Source organism: Electrona antarctica, assembly GCF_951216825.1.
Source record: "Electrona antarctica genome assembly, chromosome: 7".
Lineage (NCBI taxonomy): Eukaryota > Metazoa > Chordata > Actinopteri > Myctophiformes > Myctophidae > Electrona > Electrona antarctica.
This window is the reverse complement of record NC_136812.1, coordinates 32,565,914-32,587,082: the sequence shown is the minus strand read 5'-3', so window position 1 is coordinate 32,587,082 and position 21,169 is coordinate 32,565,914. Positions and strand designations below refer to the sequence as shown.

Below are 21,169 nucleotides of genomic sequence, written 5' to 3'. Positions count from 1 at the left end.
TTTCAGATAATAACGCTCCCATCTGTGCTGAACAATCAGAAAATGAACCTTTTCTAGTGGTTGCATTAGATGGCCTTTCATTTTCCCCGGGCCTGCAATCATAATGACATAATGTCATGAAAGAGCCTCCGCAGGGCTCCTTCCCCCTATCTGCTGCGGTGGATTCATCCTCAAACAGCTTTTCTGTTCCTGATATGTAAAATACCAAATCCTATTATTTCTCTGGCTAAATAACACCGGTCCCAGAGGCGTTGTGTGATGTTTTAATGAGAGCCTGAGACCCCAACGCTCGACGCTGACTTTTCTCTGCTGCATTTCCTTAAACTGCCAAGTAAGAGCCCCATTAATAATTCAGCTCATTAAAGTGTGTAATTAATCTGGAGCTGGGTAACAGGGAGAGACTGGGGGCGCAGGGAGGGAACTCTCCAGGGGGGCAGAAGAGAAACATTGGGCTAAGACACTCGGCACCCCCACTGTGATGAAACCAGTTCCCCAGCACACAACCATGCCTGCTGCATCATTTATCTCCCTGCACAAAAAAGACCTATGGAGAGACACAGGGCTCTGGTGCTGGCATGCACTGAGACATCTTCAGGCAACTCAGCCAATCAACGATGCAGCATGGGCACAGAGGGCGAGGTGTGTGCGTGCATGTGTGTTTGTGAGTACGCGTGTCTGTGTGTGTGTCCTTGAAGATGGGGGAATATGCTTCTGTGTCTATTTATTATAGATGTTGAAGGTCAGTTTCCCCCGTTTCTTGGAAAGCTTCTTTTATTTTTTTTAGGTGAGTGTGGATTTCCTTAAACTTAGAAAACATGATGAAGTGCGGTAGTTATCATTCCTTTATTCCAAGAGATATGACACACATTGTAGCCCATTACACATCCTACCACAAGCAATGCATCTTTGGCTTGCTTCGAAGCATACTGTAGCTATAGGCACTTGCGCTTGAGGTGAGTTGAGAATTCTGCACGCACGCACGCACGCACGCACGCACGCACGCACGCACGCACGCACGCACGCACGCACGCACGCACGCACGCACGCACACACACACACACACACCACAAACTCCATACAAAACCAACACCACAGGAATAAACACTGAGCCATTGGTTTATATAGTAAGTGTTTTAGGAAGGCCTCGGTAAACATTGGCATCAACACTGTGCACGCCTGCTGCCAGTCACGAGCCCTCAGCTGCTCCAGATGTGGCTTAATTTACTGCGACTTGGCTAATCATGGTGATTAAGGATTAATTACTGTTAATCACTTTTACATAAACTGGTTGGCAGTAGGAGGGCTGTTCGCTGTGAAAAATGCCACACGAGTGAGCGTAGTCAGATAGATGGAATGGGATGGAACCGGAGGCTGCCAGGCTTGCCAATCGGGGCTGGAGGAGAGTCCTTCTGATTTGATACTGTAGCTTTTTTTACTCATGAGCACACAAGTCAAAGTGAGTTAACCTCTGATAACTCTCTGCATCATTTAATTCAAGTTCAAACAGTGGGAAGCCATGCCACTGCAAAGCACTAATGCTGACACTGCAGTAGTGCAGATTTGAATCTCCGCATTCTTAAATAGAGTTAATCGCTGATAGCTTCTTTCCCCCCTCCCCGGGGAAAACACAACAACATTGTTGGTATTCAAAATGGCAATTATGTCCATATACTGAAGCTGCTAGCCAGCCATGTCCATGAAGACGTTGCTGCCGTGGGACCAACCTGCTGAAGATAGATAGAGTGTGAAGAAGCATAACCACACTGTGAGTTCCATTAACACAGACTGACAGGGGAATCAAAGCGACATCAGGGGGTCCGCGATGAGGCTGACAACAGCGCTGCGTGTCTGTGCTCATATCCCCTCATGCCCCGTGTGCAGGCTGAGGGTGGCAGTGTGGTCACCTTCCCCTCCTTGGCCTGGTTTTACAGAGTGACATGCTCGTCTGCTCTCCTGAAGGAATGGCTTTAATAAGGTAGAGCGTATCGAGGCAAGCGTTAATGACATGGCAGGCCCAGTCAACACAGTGGCCCCGTGCCCCGGGCTCTGGATGGCCTCAGTCTGGTGCATGCTGCTGGACGCTATAGCTATCTCCTGCATGGGACCACACAGGACACTTGACTGGACCCTCCAGCGCTGCATTTACACAGTAGTAGGCCTACTCAAGTTGTTTTTAATCCATCATCGTCGTCCCTGACACCCAATTGGTTTCTGTCCGTGGGATAACCACATGTGATATCTCATTAACCGTGGTGATTTTGATTTGGGTGAGCGATAGCTCTTGTTTCTTGGCTGAGATTTAGCATTCACAATATTGAGCTCAGCTGAAGTTCAATCAGTAAGCAAGCTGCTATGGTGAAGTGACAGCATTCAGGAATTTTGAAGGGAATTGGTTGGGGACGGAGAGTGGCCACAGCTGTGAAACTCGTCCACAAAAACAAAACAAAAAAACTAATCAGACAGCAAAGGTGAACAAATATCCTGTCACCTATATAGGAGCATCTCTACCAATCATTTACTTGCTTTCTGAAAATGTGAGACTGGTCCTATCCAGTATTATGTGTTGCTTATGTTGGAAACACATAATATGGCCATATACTGCAATATGGTCATATTACTGGTTATTATGGGGCATTAATACTCAGGAATTTGTGTCCCTGTCATGTTGTTAAATACAAGTGGTATGATTTTCAAGCAAGAAATATTAGATTGTCTCATGAATTGATATAGCGTCATATAAATAACATAATGTAAAGTGTTGACACTGACAGGCTGCATAGCAGCCATTGCTTCATGTATGAAAACAGCACACAGTAAAATCCTTAAAGTCCCTTACAGATTTATACTCCAAGTTAAATGAACACTGAGGACTTGCACGTTTTTAGCTTGTTTAAGCCAAAAGTGAGGTACCGGGACCCCACTTGGGTTCTTGAGGGGGGTCCAGGGGTCCCCCCAGTAAAATGAGGAACAGTAAATACTTAAGCCCTGTTTTATTTTTCAGCTATTTCAAAATAGCTGAGCTACCAGCTCACAGCGCATTGGTGTGCAACTGTGCATAGAGTTATGGTGATGTGACGTGTTGTGAACTTGTAGATTGCTATTTTCGAGAAAAGTTGGCAAATGTTCTCCTTTGGGGTCTCTGGCACATCATTTTTTCAAATGGTGGTCCTTGGCTAAATACATATCAATTTGGGGGTCCTTGACATAACATTTTTGAGAACTGCTGGTTTAAGCCATGTAATATCAGGAATATTTGGAGATATTCCTAGAGAAAGTGCTGCCACATTCTATAGTTGTAGGACATTAACTAAGCGAGACATAGAGGGAAGCCTCAGGCCCCCCGCTGCGTTATCTTCTCCATGGACTCCAATCTGATTACATCAAGCATACCAATCTTATATTTCAAACTTTTTTCCCCCCACAAAAGAAGGAGTAGGCAATAGGCATAACTATAGTGGGGCCCGGGGGCCTGGTATACTGTTCCTCTTGAATAATGGAGAGCATTTTTCGTGCGAATCACTTTCACTTCACATCCCGAGTAGCGAGCGCGTCCAGCGTACCAGGGGCTGCGTGGTTATTGGTCGCCCTCGGGCCTGGCTGGGCCTAATTATAATTACTAGACGCGGCTGCTGAGGACGAGAGGGTGTGTGATCAGGCCCGCTTAACAAAGTGTGGGCTTCTCCTTGCGCTTTAGGACTGCTGGTCACATACAGTAAAGTGGTGGTGTGTGTGTGTGTGTGTGTGTGTGGGGGGGGGGGGTTGGGGTGAGGGTGGCGGCGGCACATTGAAGACTAGGAGCCACCAAGGAGGTTTAATACAAGGCCTGTCAGATCCATTCCCCCTGTCACCTTCTGAAGCGCGCAACGTCTTATCGTTTTAATTGACTCTTTATCTTTTTGTTAATTTCCCCTTGAGTTCAATAGCCCCCATCCTATACCTTTTGATATGTCACTTTACATTGGCTTTCGCATGACTTACAAGAACTCGCTATATAGATTATCGTATTTCATAAAAAAGGCAGATATCCATTTAACAGCGCTGTTAAGTAGCTCAAATGCTGGTTAATCATCTTTATTAACCTACTGTGTATGCAATTTAGTCACCTCCCGAAATGGTTAATGAATTCAAGACTCTGTATTTACATATTTATGCTTTACAAGTAGAAGCAATTTAATGTTTATTATTGTATTTTTTTGAAGTACCGGTATACCTTAAATGTTAAAGACATGAGACTTTACAAAGGCAAACAGGGAAGATGAAGCGGGTTCAGTGGGGTTTAACAGTTTGATGCCTGTCTTTCTCCTCCTGGTTGGTGTATGTTGGTTCCCTTTCCATTCCAGTACACTTGCGACTGTATAATGAATTATGCCGATGTTGAATTAGCATGTAGCTGTCGCTTCGGCTCTGGTGCCTGCCTTGTGACAGGACCACCGTAGCACAGGCTGGCGTCAAGAGAGGGGGCCGCTACTGTGATTTATTAACTGCTAAAGCCACAATGAAGTGTGCCCACTGAAGCACCAATGCAAACAAATAGGGCCAGTGCTGTCACTGTAAATTCAAGACGACAAGCCGACCACAGCCTGACCAGAGAGGGTTAATTATCCCAAAAAAAAAGAAGAAATTGGCTTTCACCAGACCCAATACTCTTTTTGTAAGGATGGAAAACGTTTTGTTTACACTGCTTGAATAGTTTTTCTAAAAAAACTCACATCTAAATGTGAGATTCATATATTTCCATATGCTGAATGATATGTAGTTTTGGGGAGTGGGTTTATTTTGTGTTCCTATAGACCTGTGCATGTAATATTATATAATATAAGGGCAATTCTGCCAGTGGTTAACCTGAATCCTATCACATGTCAAGAATTCACTCTGCAGGTGTAAAGCGCATAGTTTCACCTAAGCTCACTGCGTTTTTCCAGCGATCTCTCGAGACACAGGATTTTTACCAAACTTTAGATTAGTAGCACATTCTTCAACCAACAATAAACTATATTTATTACCTAAATGTGCATTCACACCAAACATGACAAAATAATTGCATAGCTTAAATTTAAATGAAATGAAATGTGCGCACGCACGCACGCACGCACGCACGCACGCACGCACGCACGCACACACACACACACACACACAGCAAGAGAGGTGGTAGGCAGGCTTTGGAGTGGTTCGGTGCCAGTGGTAGGCTATAAAGTAACATTTTATTTGGCAGTTGGTAAAAAACTGCATGTTTTTAGGGTTCATAGTTTAAATATAATTACTCATTTTGCCATTTGCCATCTCCCCTTCACTACAATTAATAGTCCACTTCCATCAAACCAATTCAATTAAATCCAGCCCAGTCACACTCTGAGGGTGGCATGATGTATTAACATACTGGGATGCTGTCATTTGCATCCCCAAATGAATTAAACTGAAGGCTTGTTCCAATAGGCACAAAATGGCTGTGGGTGAGAACGGTGACATCAAGTGAAAGCACACATAATAATGTCAGGTCTCATGCTCTTCACTTTTCTAATCAAAACACACTCAGAGATGTCAGAGCAAGGTGGTTGTTGAACTTCCACCAGCGCCCTGCGTATCTGGACCAGCCGTCACCTGACTGGCATTGAGTGTCGTTTTGGGCCAGCTCTCGCTGCTCCCTGAGCTTCTACTCCCTTGACGTAACATTGCGGATCACATTACAGCATCGCGATCCAGAATGGAAGGCCTCCAAAGGTGCCTGCCAGTATGAACCGGAGCGACCAATCATCCCCGGACGTCAGAGGCAAAGCTGTGTTTGACCGTGCGTCTTGCTAAATGTGACAGAAAGGCCCAACATCATTAATTAAACATCAGGCTTTCCCCCAATCATCGGATCGCCATGACGGGCTTGTCGGGCTGCCATGCCAACGGTCCCTGTCGACATGCCTTCCAAATCTAGAAGGGGGATTACATATGGTAATGGTTTTTGACAGCCTGCCATTTGCCTCTGTTAATCTGATAGGATAAGATATCTGGACCGCAGAGCATGGTGCGCTCTATCTGAGCCTCATATTGTTATGCTATTTAAACAAACAAAACCAAAAAAAACAAGCTGAATCATTCTGAAGATGCAAGCAGTGTCCTGGAAGAAAGCTTAATCCTCTTAGGGGCCTTTGATACAATCCCATATATTGTCACTGACTGAAAAGTAGGCCTATATTTTTAGAGCTGCATGGATTTGTTATTTTGTTATTTATTCACATATTTGTATTTTTTCTTTCTTTTAACTTGGTGTATCTTCACACAGTGATAAACATGACTCTAAACTAGGTAGCCTAGCTTTACTCCACCTCGGAAGACTATGTGAACCCCCTGGCTGTCAACCCACTTCTTATTGCCATGGTTCATTCCCCTGCAGAGAGAAGTAGAGGGGACACTTTTGTCCCTTCTTCTTGTTCAATTAAGGCTTACCCCAAACTCGGGGCTAAGCTGAAATGATCTACAGTACGACTCAGTTTCCAGCAGTTCAATTAATATTTTAATGTACACTGTCATCTTCACATAAAGCCATGAACTGAGCCGGTTGATTGGCTAATGGAAATACACGGAGCACAGCATGTTGCACACGCTCTTGTTCAAAACAACGAATGGGGAGGGGCGGGGGGTGCGGGTAGGGAAAGCAGCTTTCTCCAAATAGGTACGTAAATCATCTCCTAGCATGATGTTCCTAGCTTATCCTCAAAGAGAAAAGCTTTTACCTGAGCTACGTCTTGGAAATGAAATAAAATAATATTCCCAGATAAACGACCAGACAGTTAAACATCCACCCGTCCAAAAGCCAATTGGCATGTTTTTTTTTTAACGGTGCCTAACCACTACATGTGTGTATGTATGTCTGTCTGTCTCTGTGTCTGTATGTATGTCTGAGCACGGACAACTCCTAAAGTGGCCAGTAGAGTACAGCACAGAGTAAAATGACACTACAGTGCGAGCCCTGGGCCGTTCCTGGGGCTCTGGATGTTCCGGGGACACCCACACGGTACACCACAATACAGTACAGAGCACAGTACAGTACAGTAACTATAACAATACATGTATAGTTGCACCGCTAATTTCAGACACGTGTGATTTTTTTATTTTTTTTATTAAATATATCGATTTGTAAAAGGCCAGATGCTGCGAGGTTGAATAAATGTCATGTTTCCCTGTAGGTTGGACTGCGGTTTACTTTTCACGTCTATACTCAGTGGGTGACATTTTGTACACACAGCAATGTGCAAAAAATGACTTCCCCATTCTGGCCGAGTCCATGTTTGCAAAGATTATGCATTTATTATCACAGAAACATTTGCCTAGTATTTACACATGGAAATAGTCTCATCCAAGATGGAATCAATTACAGCTAAACACTCCACCCTAAGTATTTACTTATACCACACGCTACCATCTTTCCAGAAAGGGAATGTTACGCACTATCAGTAAATTAATCAGCCACCTCCACCAATGTAATAATAATCCCATGGTTTTTATCCATAATAACGCCGGAATAACATGTAGCTTATCAGCCACCTTGTGGGAATTGCGTGTCAGTGACAGGAGAGAGGAATAAGGCATTGTCTGACAACAAGCCATCTTTGAAACGCCTCCAAGAGGGAAATGGCATCCATTAGAGACTTACAGCGAACGCGCCTCTCGCCGGAGAGGCGGGGGAGTGGGGACGTGGGGGTGGGCTGAAATCACACACACACACACACACACACACACACACACACACACACACACACACACACACACACACACACACACACACACACACACACACACACACACACACACACACACACACACAGAGATAATTGTTTATCCCTGGGAGAACCTTCAATGTTTATCTGCGGGTGGCTAAGTAAGTTCACCAGCAGTATTGGACAGGGAGAGGCCAACAGACCCAAGGCTCGAAAACATTAGGATGAATCAATTAGGCCACCATTAGCCAATAAAGTGGCCCTCACTGAGTCGTGTAATTATGACCCACAGCAAAACCAATTGTATGGAGGCACATAGCCCCCTTTTTGGTTTTAATTTTATTTGTTTAGGAATAATCTGTTCTGTGGTTTTAATTACGTGCTTTAGGTCCAGGGCAGAATAAATAAATCATCCTTTGCTTCCATCAGACGCTCTCTTTAGATGACACGCGCACACAAACACACAGGTCTGGTGCTTCAGTCTGTTCTATAAACATTTACAGCATGCTTGATCTGTAAGCGTGTAGCCAAAGTGCCAAGTGCCGGGCGACTGAGGGAAATCACAAAACAAGAGATAGGAGAACCTATTTCGAATGCTGGGAAGATTTTTGTCAGCTTCATCAGAATCACATCAATCAAATTATTACCCAAAACAGCCTAGTGTCTTCTCACAGAATCGGAAAGAACCATCCTGGGAGCAAGTTAATTTTCCCACCAAATGGTACGTTAAAAGAAGAGCTGTTAGTAAGAGGCAATATTATAGGCAGCAACCATTTAGTTCTTAGCTCAGAGGACTGTGTGTTTGTGTGACAATGTGCTGTCAATGAGGGATGACAGTACACAGCCAACATGGCGCGTTGCATTGTTCCTTGCTGGGTCCCCCCTGACAGATGCTCCCCAAGACAGCTGGATCAGCAACACGAATGGAGCTGGGATCTGGGGTATTCACAGGGATAGGAGCACAAATGTGATATCTGGCTGATTAGGTAGGGTATACAGATGTCAAGCTAGCAAGGCTTAGGGTTCATGCTGGGGATGCTGTTATCTGTCAGCCTCACACAGACACAAAACTGATGCCACCGTTTTTGTGTGTGTTTTCTTTAATAAAATGCAACAGTTTTATTTTTACTGTGAAACTCTAGCTTAGAGTGTCTTAAACGACAAACTAACCCATTGGGTTTTTATTTGACTGGCTCCTCTTTTTCGCTGACCTTTGTTCCTGTTTCAGGCATAGCCCTATTTCTTTTTTCCATCTCCTTCTCTGTTTTTCCCTCCAAGAGATCTTCTAACTAACAGAATGACCTGCTCTGGAACGGCCACTCTGCTAAAAGACTGATGTCTGAGGCGCTTCCAGCCAAGTAAAATAAACACTGTGAATGTAAGGCCGGGGCTTGGCAGCCGTGAATCGGATCATTGCGTGGACGCAGGGAATTTTTATGTTCCATTTTCATTTGACAGTCTAGACATTTTATGAGTTTGGGAAGAAATCCGAAGGCCTCGGCTTTCAGCTGAAACATCTGAGAAGGGCTTCCTCCTGTATATTTTTTTGTACACTCTGGATCCCAGAGTGCTGTTGGTTATGATTTAGTGACAGAGAGATTCCTTCCCTCCCTCCCACGTTCAAGGGACAGGGTCAAGTGAGTTGTCTGAAACAATAGCCCAGATTTAGACATTCACATGAAGTAGCCAAACATTTCATGAATCTTGTGAGCCTGGCAAATGTGCTTCTATCCACTTTGGAAAACCATATGTACCCTTTTATTGTTTATCTTTGTCAAGGTTAGTGGTTTCCTTCTTCCCAAAGTCTGCAGTGCTGTGAGATACGTTTTTCAGTTAAAAAAGAAGTCAGAAACCACTAATTTTACGGTATGGGTTATTGTGGTGAGTGCTCATTTTAACACCCACTTAAGTCTGGTATTTACGAGGTGGTAACCATAGAAAATTGCTCTGCCACACTTCTGAATGTTGGAGAGTTGGGAGAGCAGAACGTGTGGTGATGTATGGGAATCAGTGTGGACAAGTGGGGTGTTCGGGGAACAGTTCAGAGAGGTGTTCATGACATAACATAGGCTATGTTCAGACTGGGAGCCCTAAACGTTTTTTTTACCTATTCATTATATTGGAACCAGATTTAAGTCTGAACAACGGAAAAATAACGCAGGGAAACTGATTTTGGCTAATTAGATATAAAACACATTCCAGGTGTTTTCAAATGTGATTCAAATGTGATTTCTAATGATGTCTTAGTCTGAACACTCGGACACTGAAACTGGATTTATACTTTGTCATATGACAGTGTCACTCAGTGAAAATAGCTGAACGTAGCTACGAGTGACACCGTCCTACGACAGAGCATTATTCACCCCATGTCGTTGGGTCGTTACCACAGCAACCAAGGATAGGTCGATAATGTCTGGAATCCAATCTGATCACCTGTAAATAACAGTGTGACTCTGAACGAAGCCATGTGATCATGAGACAACATAGTACCGGGCCAGGAGAGTTGAGTGCGGGTGTGTGAAGTGACCGGGGGGTTTTCCCCACGGTTCCTCGTCCATACATTATACACGCGTGATGAAGGAGTCTGTGTAATGAGACAGGATGTTTGTACAGTCCTGTGATCCCATGAGACTTCCCCTCCACCTCAACCCCCACCCCACCCCCCTTCAGTGTCCCCCTCGCCCCCCATTCAATCTACCCCCTGCTGAGCACACAGCCTCAACTCCTGACCTCCTCCACTCGCCAACAGTCGCCACATTTGCATTTCCAGTCCCAACTTCAAGGGAGGAGGGGACAGACTCCCCACCGCCCCCCCTTTCCCTTTGGCCGTACAGCAGGCCCCTTTCTCATCCCACTGACCCCCTGCCCAGGCCCGGCCCACCCGGACGGCAGTCTCGGGTTAATGCACCAAGCACTCCCATTGTCTCTGGATTAATGAAGTGCTCCCTGCCTGTCCATTCTCATTCAGTGACAATGAGACACATGACAAGTGGTAACGTTTTAAATGGCAATCGACACACAGGCCTTAAAGTCACTTAAGTCGTAGGGCCACATTTAAGTGGCTGAGCCGCCAAAGCAACGATAACACTGGCTGCGTTTGATGCACTTGTCTTCTCCGGGATCAATTTGGTTTCTCATATAGTGGCAGAAGGTGTTTGCAATTGAAATGGATGGTCCTCAGATGGTGGAAGAAATATCAGCATCTTGAGTGTTTCACCTCCACCCAACCCCTCCGAAAAATGGAAGGCTGACCCTGGCTATAGAATGGCAAGGGGGACCTCTAGTGGAAGGGAGAGGCTCTGTTTTCTCAGCATTCCGGCTGGTCCAGTGTTGTCTGTCTGTGGGAGGTGTTATTGTAGGCACGTTATTGTGAAAGACCCAGCTTTGCCACACACAACCACACGCTGGTGTATTTTTCCACAACATCCTCAGTATGATTTTGATTTATAGAGGTGTAAATTCACACCGCATTGAACCACGACAATCGTGACAAACAACAGTAACAATCGCCTGAATGAATCACTGACTCCCAAGTGACACAGTGCTGTTTGCAGTCAGTGGGCTTTGTGTGTACATTTCTATCTGGGTCTAAGATTGTTTTTTCACATTTTAGTGCAAAGCATGGTGGGTTTTAATTCAACTCAGGACCTTTATTACTGTCACCCCCTCTCTTTCTGTCTTTCAGTTTTTTCCACTTTATAAGAGTCAATAAAATGACATTTAAAACATTATTCTAAATACTTAATACTTTTACATGATATTTAAGTTAATGAAATTAAACAAATGGACTTTAATAATCTGTTGTTCTGACAAACTGTAGCCATACCCTTTATTCATGCTCTGGAAAGTGAATGAAAAGGGAGATGACTTATCAAAGGACTATGGCCTTCCAGTTCCAAGACAGGCTGCAACTGATGCCAACCAGTCTCTCAAGAGACTGGTTGCAACTGATGCCAACCAGTCTCTCAAGACAGACTGTTGACTCACATCAACAGTCTGTCTTGAGAGACTTGAGAGAATTTTGAGGAAAAGAGGTCGCTGTTTTTCCTTCATTTGCCGATGGGATTCTCAAATTGACACAAGTATGACTCTGCCAGTCCCCGCCTATCTGTTGCTCTTGACCAGGCCTCGTATTGCTCACTTTAACCACCTAAATCCTATATACTTCGTTTAACGGGTTCCGACAAGGGTCTGTACTGAACCCGCACCACTGACCTCCGACCCTCTCTGTCTTTGCAGTGCTGAGTATCCGCGGTGCGCAGGAGGAGGAGCCCCCGGACGCCCAGCTCATGCGATTGGACAACATGCTGCTGGCGGAGGGCGTGTCGGGCCCAGAGAAAGGGGGCGGCTCTGCGGCCGCTGCTGCCGCCGCCGCTGCGTCAGGAGCTGTCGGTGCCGGCACCGACAACTCTACAGAGCACTCGGATTACCGCGCCAAGCTGTCCCAGATCAGACAGATTTACCACACGGAGCTGGAGAAATATGAACAGGTAAACAATGTTAAATGGACGCATTCATAAACCCCTGAGCACGAGCACAAACTGCCAGTGTCATTTTGGTCAAACTGTTTGACTCGAGCTAGTTCATTAGATATTATAATATATAGTAGAATTGTCTGCTTGCTCTCCAGTTGGTTGCACCATGCATTGGAACTTGTTGTCACTGTACATTTTATTGATCTCATTCTGATGATGTAGTGGGGTCCCAGGCCTAAATTTACCATATTTATAGTATACTGTATACCTCTCAACTGTAACTAAAAGTCATTTACAATAAATGGTGAATGAGTGCATGGTCATTTATTTACCTAGTCACAATCCATGTAAAATACGTTATGTGAAGACTCAATCTGCGATTATAGTTTCTTTGCTCCGCTGCAAAACAGAAAAAGCAATGTTGTTATTATTTAATATTAAGTTGCATGGGCACTTTTCCTCTTCTCTCCCCATATCACTATCTACCGCATTAATAAATCAGTGTGTGTTACCGCATAATGATACCTCTGTATACAAACCAGCGTGTACATAGTCGAACATTAAGTTCCCAGAATGAATGCAAACTCTTATTTGAAGTGAGTGTATTTGCTGTGTAGCCATGAATTTTCATTTCCCAGTGCCACAGTGTTGCGCTGTGAGTGTGAGTGTTAACTGTGGGTTGACAGGGTCTTTAACAGTATGCAAGTGGGCAGGGGAACTGGGGAGTGTGGAAAGATGTGAGAGTATGTATGTGACCATCAGGTGATCACACTGCGCATCAAGTGTTTAAAATTGCAATGTAGGTGAAAGGAAAGGTAAGGTAAGGTACATAAATACTTAAGGCAATAGACCAGTGGTTCTCAAACCATTGTTTTCATTATTATTTCAAAGCTTTTCAAAAGCTTTTTATCCCCCACAATCATCACATCACGATGTGTTGTGAGCTTGTAGATCTTCCTATTTTCAATATTAAACAGTGCTTGCTTAAGAGGTTAATTCATAATGGATTATTTTGTAAGTTTGGGTCCAGGGGAGATATCAAATGTATTTTTTGTGTCTCCGCTGAAAACATTTGGGAACCAATGCAGTAGAGTAGAGTAGACCGTTACAGATGCTCTCCCAGGTACCCAGAAAGCATGCCACCGCTCAACCAATGACATCGTTTTACTCTAGGCTAGGCTTAGGCCGACGTAGCTTTTATAGACTGTTTATATTGCTAGTGAGTAATTGAATCCAATTGTGCTGAGCATGCCCATGTTCCCACTTACTTGGCATTTGGTCTGCCTGAGCCATCAGATCGAGTCTCTTATACGGCACTGAAATCCTGGGCGATCCATATGTGAAATATTGCCACTGGGAGGATCAATAGGTAGATGGCAACTCAATCTTAAAGATGGCAGCAAGCCTTGCATATTAGATAATGTTTGACTCAGTAGGCTGCTGTCGATAGGAATTCATTATACCGCCTTAAATCCTGGTTCCACTGGCTCAGGCCAGTGTATGCTGGCCTGTGCCGGTTACACCATTTAAGGTGGTGTAATGAACCTACAGTGTCCGTAGGCACAACATGTGTGTGTCTGTATATGCCAGTGATAGTCTTGAGACACGTGGGATTTAACCACGGATTTGCTCTCATTGCCTTGATTGCAGAGGTATCCGGGTATCCCCGACAATTGGGCGCCTTTCAAATGAACATGAGTAAGACAGACAGACAGTCAGGCGGATAGACAGAAACAGACTCAGAGTGACACAGTTAAATCCAGGGAGAGATTGATACTGGGAGAAAGGAATAAAGAAGAGACAAGACAGTAGGAAAAAGAAAGAGAGACAGAGAGAGTGAGAGAAAGTGTAATATCGTGGCAGATTCACGCCTTGTGTCACACAGGGGAGGTGTGTGTGTGTGTGTGTGTGCGTGTGACTGCGTGCGTGCGTGCGTGTGCAGTGCACGTGTGTGCCTGCGCGCCCCAGGCTGGCTACACTGTGAAAATGTGCTCGTAAGACGGGAGTAGCTGTCACGGGCTCCTCTCAAACACACTGCCGTCACCACTTCTGTTAAATATGAGAAATATCACCACTTCTATTCCCCCTCGGCTCTGTGAGCCAGCGTAGCCCCCAGAACAACATTAAGCACGGGGCTTGATTTCATTTTTCAATATTTCCCACTATGTGTGCAACATTTTCAATATTTCCCACTGTGTGCAACATGCTTTCATGCATTTAGAGTGATGCAGTGCAGCCTGTGTGCTCTGCAAGCATGCATTTTCACGCATACGTGTTGTATGTTTTCGTCAACGCTGAATTTTGCACGGCCACATTCAAGAGCCAAAGCTTTGCATCGTCGCCAGGCAGCCCTATTAATTTCTATCGACCTCGTGGAGGGCGTTCAGAAAGAAATTCTGATTTATTTCTGTCCCCCCCCCCATCCGGCCCCCCTTTTATTTGATCTTATTTCTCTTACAGGCGTGTAATGAGTTCACCACCCATGTGATGAACCTGTTGAGAGAGCAGTCACGCACGCGGCCGATCTCGCCCAAGGAGATCGAGCGCATGGTGAACATCATCCACCGCAAGTTCAGCTCCATCCAGATGCAGCTGAAGCAGAGCACCTGCGAGGCCGTCATGATCCTGCGGTCCCGCTTCCTGGACGCCAGGTACGCACCTGGCTCTTTTTTTTTGTCTGTGAGTGTGGGCATGTGAGAAAGTGGTGCCTGATTTATACTTTGGTCGTGCATCGGAAATAGCCGATCTGCAAGCTCACAGCGCTTATATGTCGGACAATTTTGATATTTGTACAAATGAGGCCTGGCGGTGTGTGTGTGATGTTCTTCATATCTACTTATACCCTTTACTCTGTGTTCCCTCGCTGAAGTAAGCCCAAATTTACAATAAGGCAAAGGACTAATTACGTGCTTCTCTCTCATCCTCATGTCCATATGAATGGGAGATTCGGGAAGCTCATTATGTTATAAACGTGTTCGCCGCACGCCATTTTGCATCTTATTGCCACCTCTGCTCACAACGCGAGGCTTGGCTAACATCCTCCTTGGAGTTAGCGTCCATAGTAGTGCCGTTCAGACCCACACGCATAATGATACCGGCCAGCCAATAACAATTCTCTCCAAGCTCCGTAACGTTGAACGCTTCCCCTTTCTTAAAGTAATCGCTTGTTCGCTTTAGATGCGTGTTTTGGATTTGCATACATTTCTCTTAGGATAAATCTCACTCACAGTCTGAGTCGGAGGCATAACATTTAAATGAGGCCTGCGCTCCCCTTACAAAGCTCCCCATCTATTCTCTTGCAAATGATTGCGGCGGTGCAGGCAGGGAATGGAGGGAAGGGAAGGGAAAGGCTTTCACTGGTTGAGAGGCACTGCCATGCTCGGCTCTGCTGATTAATCTACTGGCTGCTGGAGCCCATGCTGTGTACATTTACATATTCTCAAGCAGGCTTTTGGAGTGTGGGACAGAGATTGCAGCACAAATCTCCTCAGCTGTGGATGTGTGGAAAGAGATTTTACAGGGTTTCCCCTCCAGCTTATGTAAAGCACTCTTGAGATGTGGTACACTGCAGACATAACCTGATGGGTGCTGGAAATGGAGGGGTCAGTCAACTCACGGACATCGCCATACCATATTTCATATTTTCCGCCTTACAAAAGAGTTGTGTTGTTTATCTTTTTTATCATTTTTTTGTCCTTTTTTTGTCCTTTTTTATTTTTTTATTATTTTCATTTGTGAACCCCTGACAAAGGAGCATCTTTCACTCCAGCATGGCTATTGTGCTAGGGTACATTGTTGTTGTGCTGCCGTGAATTGTTATTGTGCTGTGCCTCTCCATTGTATATGGGCGTTATCTGTGTTTATAGATTTCCATGCAGCTGAATGTTTGTGCTCTGCTTCCTTGCAGACGGAAAAGACGGAACTTCAACAAGCAAGCGACAGAAATCCTGAACGAGTACTTCTATTCACACCTCAGCAACCCTTACCCCAGCGAAGAGGCTAAAGAAGAGCTTGCAAAGAAGTGCTCCATCACAGTTTCCCAGGTAGGTTAGAGAACAGCGCCCCACATCTGTTGGAATTTATTACACACCCACCCAAGAGACTGGAAACTGTGATCTTAGCATTTGAAAAACAAAAATATAGGCACGTCCGGGCATTCCAGCACTAATATGTTGAATTCCTGTGTAATAATTGATAAACAGTAAAGGGGTCATTGACAATGCCACGGTAAACAGCATTTTATTAAAAATGCTTGAATCCATCATTTGGGAAGCAAATTGTTTTCTCATTTGGTTTCATTAGTTTATACAAAATAATTTGAGGATACATCTGGGCTTGATTGTGAAAGCTTACTTAGGGGCCAGATGATTTGTGCATTGTCTCTTGGTGTCGTAATAAAGGGACATGTTTACCTACTCAGCGAATTGGAAACTTTGCAGGATTGATTTGGTTTTCATTTTAATGTTGTTTATCATTAGCGTTGGGCTTATCCCCGTAGCTTCATCTGGGAGTCCATTAGCAGTAATGGGTGTTAGCGGATGTTGACTGATTGGTGCTAGCATGAGTTCTGATGATAGCTGCTGCAGTCATGGTGACATAATGAGACTGTTATTGGCAATCATTCCATCCTGGCACTAATGTAGATTCACAGCACTGGTCTATCTAGCCCCTACCTCCTGACAGCCCCAGAGGCCGTCTTCACTATTAGACATGCCAGCGGAGGCCAGGCCGGCTAAAGACTCCCCTGATTCACCCTGACATCTACGTCGGCTTTCAATATGGCAAAGTTTAGCGTGTAATGATTGCAAATTTCATAGATTATGTGCTTTCTGCGGATTGTTGATTTAGGTTTCCAACTGGTTTGGAAATAAGAGAATCAGATACAAGAAGAACATTGGCAAGTTCCAAGAAGAAGCCAACATGTACGCCGCAAGGACTGCCGTAAATGCTACCAACGTCTCCTCGCACGGAAGCCAAGCTAATTCACCCTCGACTCCAAACTCTGCAGGTGAGTGCACAGTGCATTTCCACATGTTATTCCTTGCTGATGATTATCATGATTGTGCAAGTGCTATATTTAGATCTGAATACATTTTATCACACTCTGGTGCTGTTCACGATACTAAACCACAAACTACTGTTATATGAAGTATCGCAGCTTTTCAAAAATGAAATGCCTGCAGGACTTAGCAGCTCTTATGTGGTTTTCACAGTCTTGAGAACTTCTCTGGTTTCACACTGTTACAATTCTGTCAGTCTGTCCAACGCACGCACTGTAATGCTGGAAACTGAGAACAGTATGCAATATTTTTTGATGCTGCTACCAAAATGTTAGTCAGAATATGAATGACATCATGTGCACACCCAGGTTAAAAGAAAAAGCTTTCACATATCACATTTTGAGTCATACACAGATTCAGACTACAATATCAGTGTAAAAGCACTGTATACTGTATAAAAGAAACATGGCTGTCACCATGAAACATAACCATAGCATAGCATAGCATAGCATAGAGGGCGTAGCAAACGTTGGCAACTGCTTTAAAGACACCTCACGTCAAGACCATGGCTGTCAGAGATTAGACCTGGGCCCCATGCCACGTCTCCCTGTGCTTATTGCTCTTGCTTTTCAATTAACATTGTTCTTCATATTAACTCAATATCTCTCATGTTACTACACAATACAATTATCAGTGTTAATTTAACTTGGAGAGTGTGAAAAGACTGTTACGGGTCAATTTCTGACTTAAATTAACACATGATTTTACTGTGTATGTCAGATGTTCATGACATACTATGGCATACTGTCTTACTGCGTTTTTCTGCTGCACTGACATATAAGCCTCCCGAGTTTCTATTTGCTCTGGCTCTAGGCTTGGTCACAAACACCTGTTTAACAACATTAACACGGTGATAACACAAATCATATGCCAAATGTTGTCGATGATGATGTGAACGCTTCAGACAAACAGCGTCTGCTGCGTGTAATAGCTGCTGCTCTGCTGTCCACATGTCAGCATTGCTCTGTTCTGCTCCTGTCATCTTATCTGGCCTAGCTACCTGCCTGCCAGTGCCTGCTAGCTAGCTAACATCTGCATGGTGCTCCTCCAGGGGAGGGAGGGGGCGGTAGACATTTGCGCCCGACCTCCCCTGGATGGGCCAGTTGGCTTATCCTGCTTGCCCTCTTTCTATCTGTGATTCCGGTGCTCCCTCTCTACTTCCAGGTTCTGCTGGCTCTTTTAACATGTCAAACTCCGGGGACTTGTTCATGAACGTGCAGTCTCTCAATGGGGACTCGTACCAGGGGGCTCAGGTGGGAGCCAACGTGCAGTCACAGGTAGGGGGCCCCTGAGCGGTGCAGCAGATAACCACAGGCACAGACGCATAGCTCGCTCCCCGCCACTAGGCCTGTTGTGTACAGACTAGAGTCACAATCTTTCATGTGGATCCAGTGTTCTGTTTCACATTGCCGTAGCCTACTCACATTTAGATGCTACTGACGTGCTCGCACTGAGAATAGTTGAACACAGATTGTTTTTTTGTTCTTGTTTGTTTGTGTGTGTGTGTGTGTGTGTGTGTGTGTGTGTGTGTGTGTGTGTGTGTGTGTGTGTGTGTGTGTGTGTGTGTGTGTGTGTGTGTGTGTGTGTGTGTGTGTGTGTGTGTGTGAGCGCGTGTGTGTGTGTCTGTACACTATGTATTATTTCAACATGACAACATTTTCAGTCCTAAGTATCTGTGATGTCTGATTGGATGTGATTGTCCTCCACCGCAGTGCTGTGTTCCCATTATCATCCTGTCATCCGTTCCTCTCTCGTCTTTGAGCTTCTGCTGGGCGACTCTGACCTTGCCTGGTTTGTTGCCTCTGTTTCAGGTGGATACCCTTCGCCATGTTATCAGTCAGACAGGCGGATACAGTGATGGACTCACAGCCAACCAGATGTACAGTCCGCAGGGCATCAATGTAAGGAGGAAAAGAAAACAATACAATCCTTTTATTTATTTATTTTCTTCCTTCCTTTCTTTCTCTCCCCTAGCAATTATTTCAAAGCCATGGGGCTCAGATTCCCACTTAGTAGGACTTGTCTCAGCTTCCGCGGTCACCTAGTTGATTGCTTCTGTATCGGTCACGCCACGGGCGCAGACCTGGGGCCTGGATGCGTGCGTGCGCGCACACTCACACACACACATATACGTGTATGTGCTCGTAGAGGCGCCGTCTGAGCCTGTCATGTCCGATCAGCTCCGGTGCAGCACCTGCAGCCACGTACTCCCCCCCCCCGTCGTGAGAGGCATGCAAGAACAGGTGACACCTACTGCATGGGGCTTCACATCTCTTAGTTGACCCTGATTAGTGGCACAGAGCCAGAGGCTCCTATAGGCCACCATAATGATAATTTAAACTAGAAAAGAAAATGTCAAAAAGTACACATATGTACACGCATTTGTCCCTCACCTGATTTGGCGGCGGATTTTGCATCTCATGCATACTGTGAGACGGGCCTGCGTAGTTGTGGTGGGGGGCATGCGTGGGGAGGCAGGAGTTTTGGGGGATGCTGGCTAGCTGGCGGCTGCAAACTGCAGGGAAATTCACAGCGACAAGCCGTGTCGTAAAGGGTAAAATCGATAAGACAGACACAAGGAGAGCAGAGTGTGGACTTGGGACAGCAATCCAAGCGCATTGCTCAGATCACATTGCTGCCACACTAATGGCCCTGACAGTGAGCCACGGCAGAAAGAGGGCGAGGACGGTCACAGGCGCGGCTGGGTCCCTCTGCTGTCGACGTTGTCTGTTGTGCCTCAGCGGCCGCATGATAATGAACTGAAATGTGGCCTGTGTATGTATGTATGTACAGTGTGTGTGTGTGTGTGTGTGTGTGTATGTATACATACACACACATACTGTGTGTGTGTGTGTGTGTGTGTGTGTGTGTGTGTGTGTGTGTGTGTGTGTGCATAAAAGAGCATGTACATGACATGTATTCAAATGGTCCTTCCTGGACGGATCTGGACATGTCCTCCTTGCTCTAGTCTAGTCTATGCCAGCTGCAATAGCCCTGAAAGAGCACTAACGTATTCAGGGCCCGTTCGCTGCCGTTCCCCTGACCTCGGTGATACGGTTCTCCTTGGACGCCTGCTTGCTCTTCCACATCTTACAATGCCACAATATGCTGGTTTATTCACTTTTACAGCCTTAAAAGAAGGCTCATAGTGCATAATGTAAGAGCGGGATATCTGTGTGACAAGCTGTTACCTTATGATTTATGTAGCGAAGGCTGCACAGTTCAAATGTTGCCCCCTCTGCCCCCTCCGTAGCTGTTTGCTCCTATAGTATGACGGGTATGGCACTGTTGGAATGTTGGAATGGCTTGAGAAAAACACTCACATTGTAATAAGAAAAGGGAAAATTAATAAATAAAATCTCAGAATTGTTAAAGGAAGACTTCACCCATTTTCAACCTATCTTCATATAATTGATCCTCACTAATGCTCATGATAATATGGTAAAAATTCTACTCGGCCTGTGTCTCAGAAAACGGCTGTGGACAGTTCAGAAACCTGACTACGAGTGACATCATCATTAGGCTTTTTTTTTAACACGAGAACAATAGCTTCCATTATAGCATGCCAACTTTCCAGAAATAGAAAGCTTGCAGTTTCTATTAGCTTGGATTCCCCATTGATTATGTCACTAGTAGGTGGGTTTATGAACTGTCCATCCACCGCCCTCCTCTGAGACACAGAGCGAGTATAGACACAAAAGGGTGCCATTAGCGAGGACCAATTATATCAATATAGGTTGAAAATGGGTGAAGTTGCCCTTTAATATTGTAGCATATAAATCTCTATATCTTCAAGAAAACATAAAACACATATTGTACGGAAACAAAGACAAAGGCAAATATCAAACCGAACTGAAGAAGGGATGTGGGGGGTCGAGGAATTCCAATCCAAAATGTTGTCAAACTTCCAACATTGATAATGTTAGAG

At 45.0% G+C, this 21,169-nt stretch overlaps 1 protein-coding gene across 3 annotated transcripts in view; it reads left to right on the top strand.

The window, feature by feature from the left end:
- pbx1b (pre-B-cell leukemia homeobox 1b) overlaps positions 1-21,169 on the top strand; it is a 61,161-nt gene that overhangs the window by 35,876 nt on the left and 4,116 nt on the right. Inside the window, exons 3-8 of one of the 3 annotated variants that reach the window (XM_079506484.1) lie at positions 11,946-12,196; positions 14,642-14,832; positions 16,089-16,224; positions 17,030-17,189; positions 18,406-18,518; positions 19,053-19,142. In XM_079506484.1, coding sequence (XP_079362610.1) covers positions 11,946-12,196; positions 14,642-14,832; positions 16,089-16,224; positions 17,030-17,189; positions 18,406-18,518; positions 19,053-19,142 — 941 coding nt within the window. The remainder of the gene's footprint in view (positions 1-11,945; positions 12,197-14,641; positions 14,833-16,088; positions 16,225-17,029; positions 17,190-18,405; positions 18,519-19,052; positions 19,143-21,169) is intronic. The other 2 variants (XM_079506486.1, XM_079506485.1) reach the window with 2 other exon arrangements.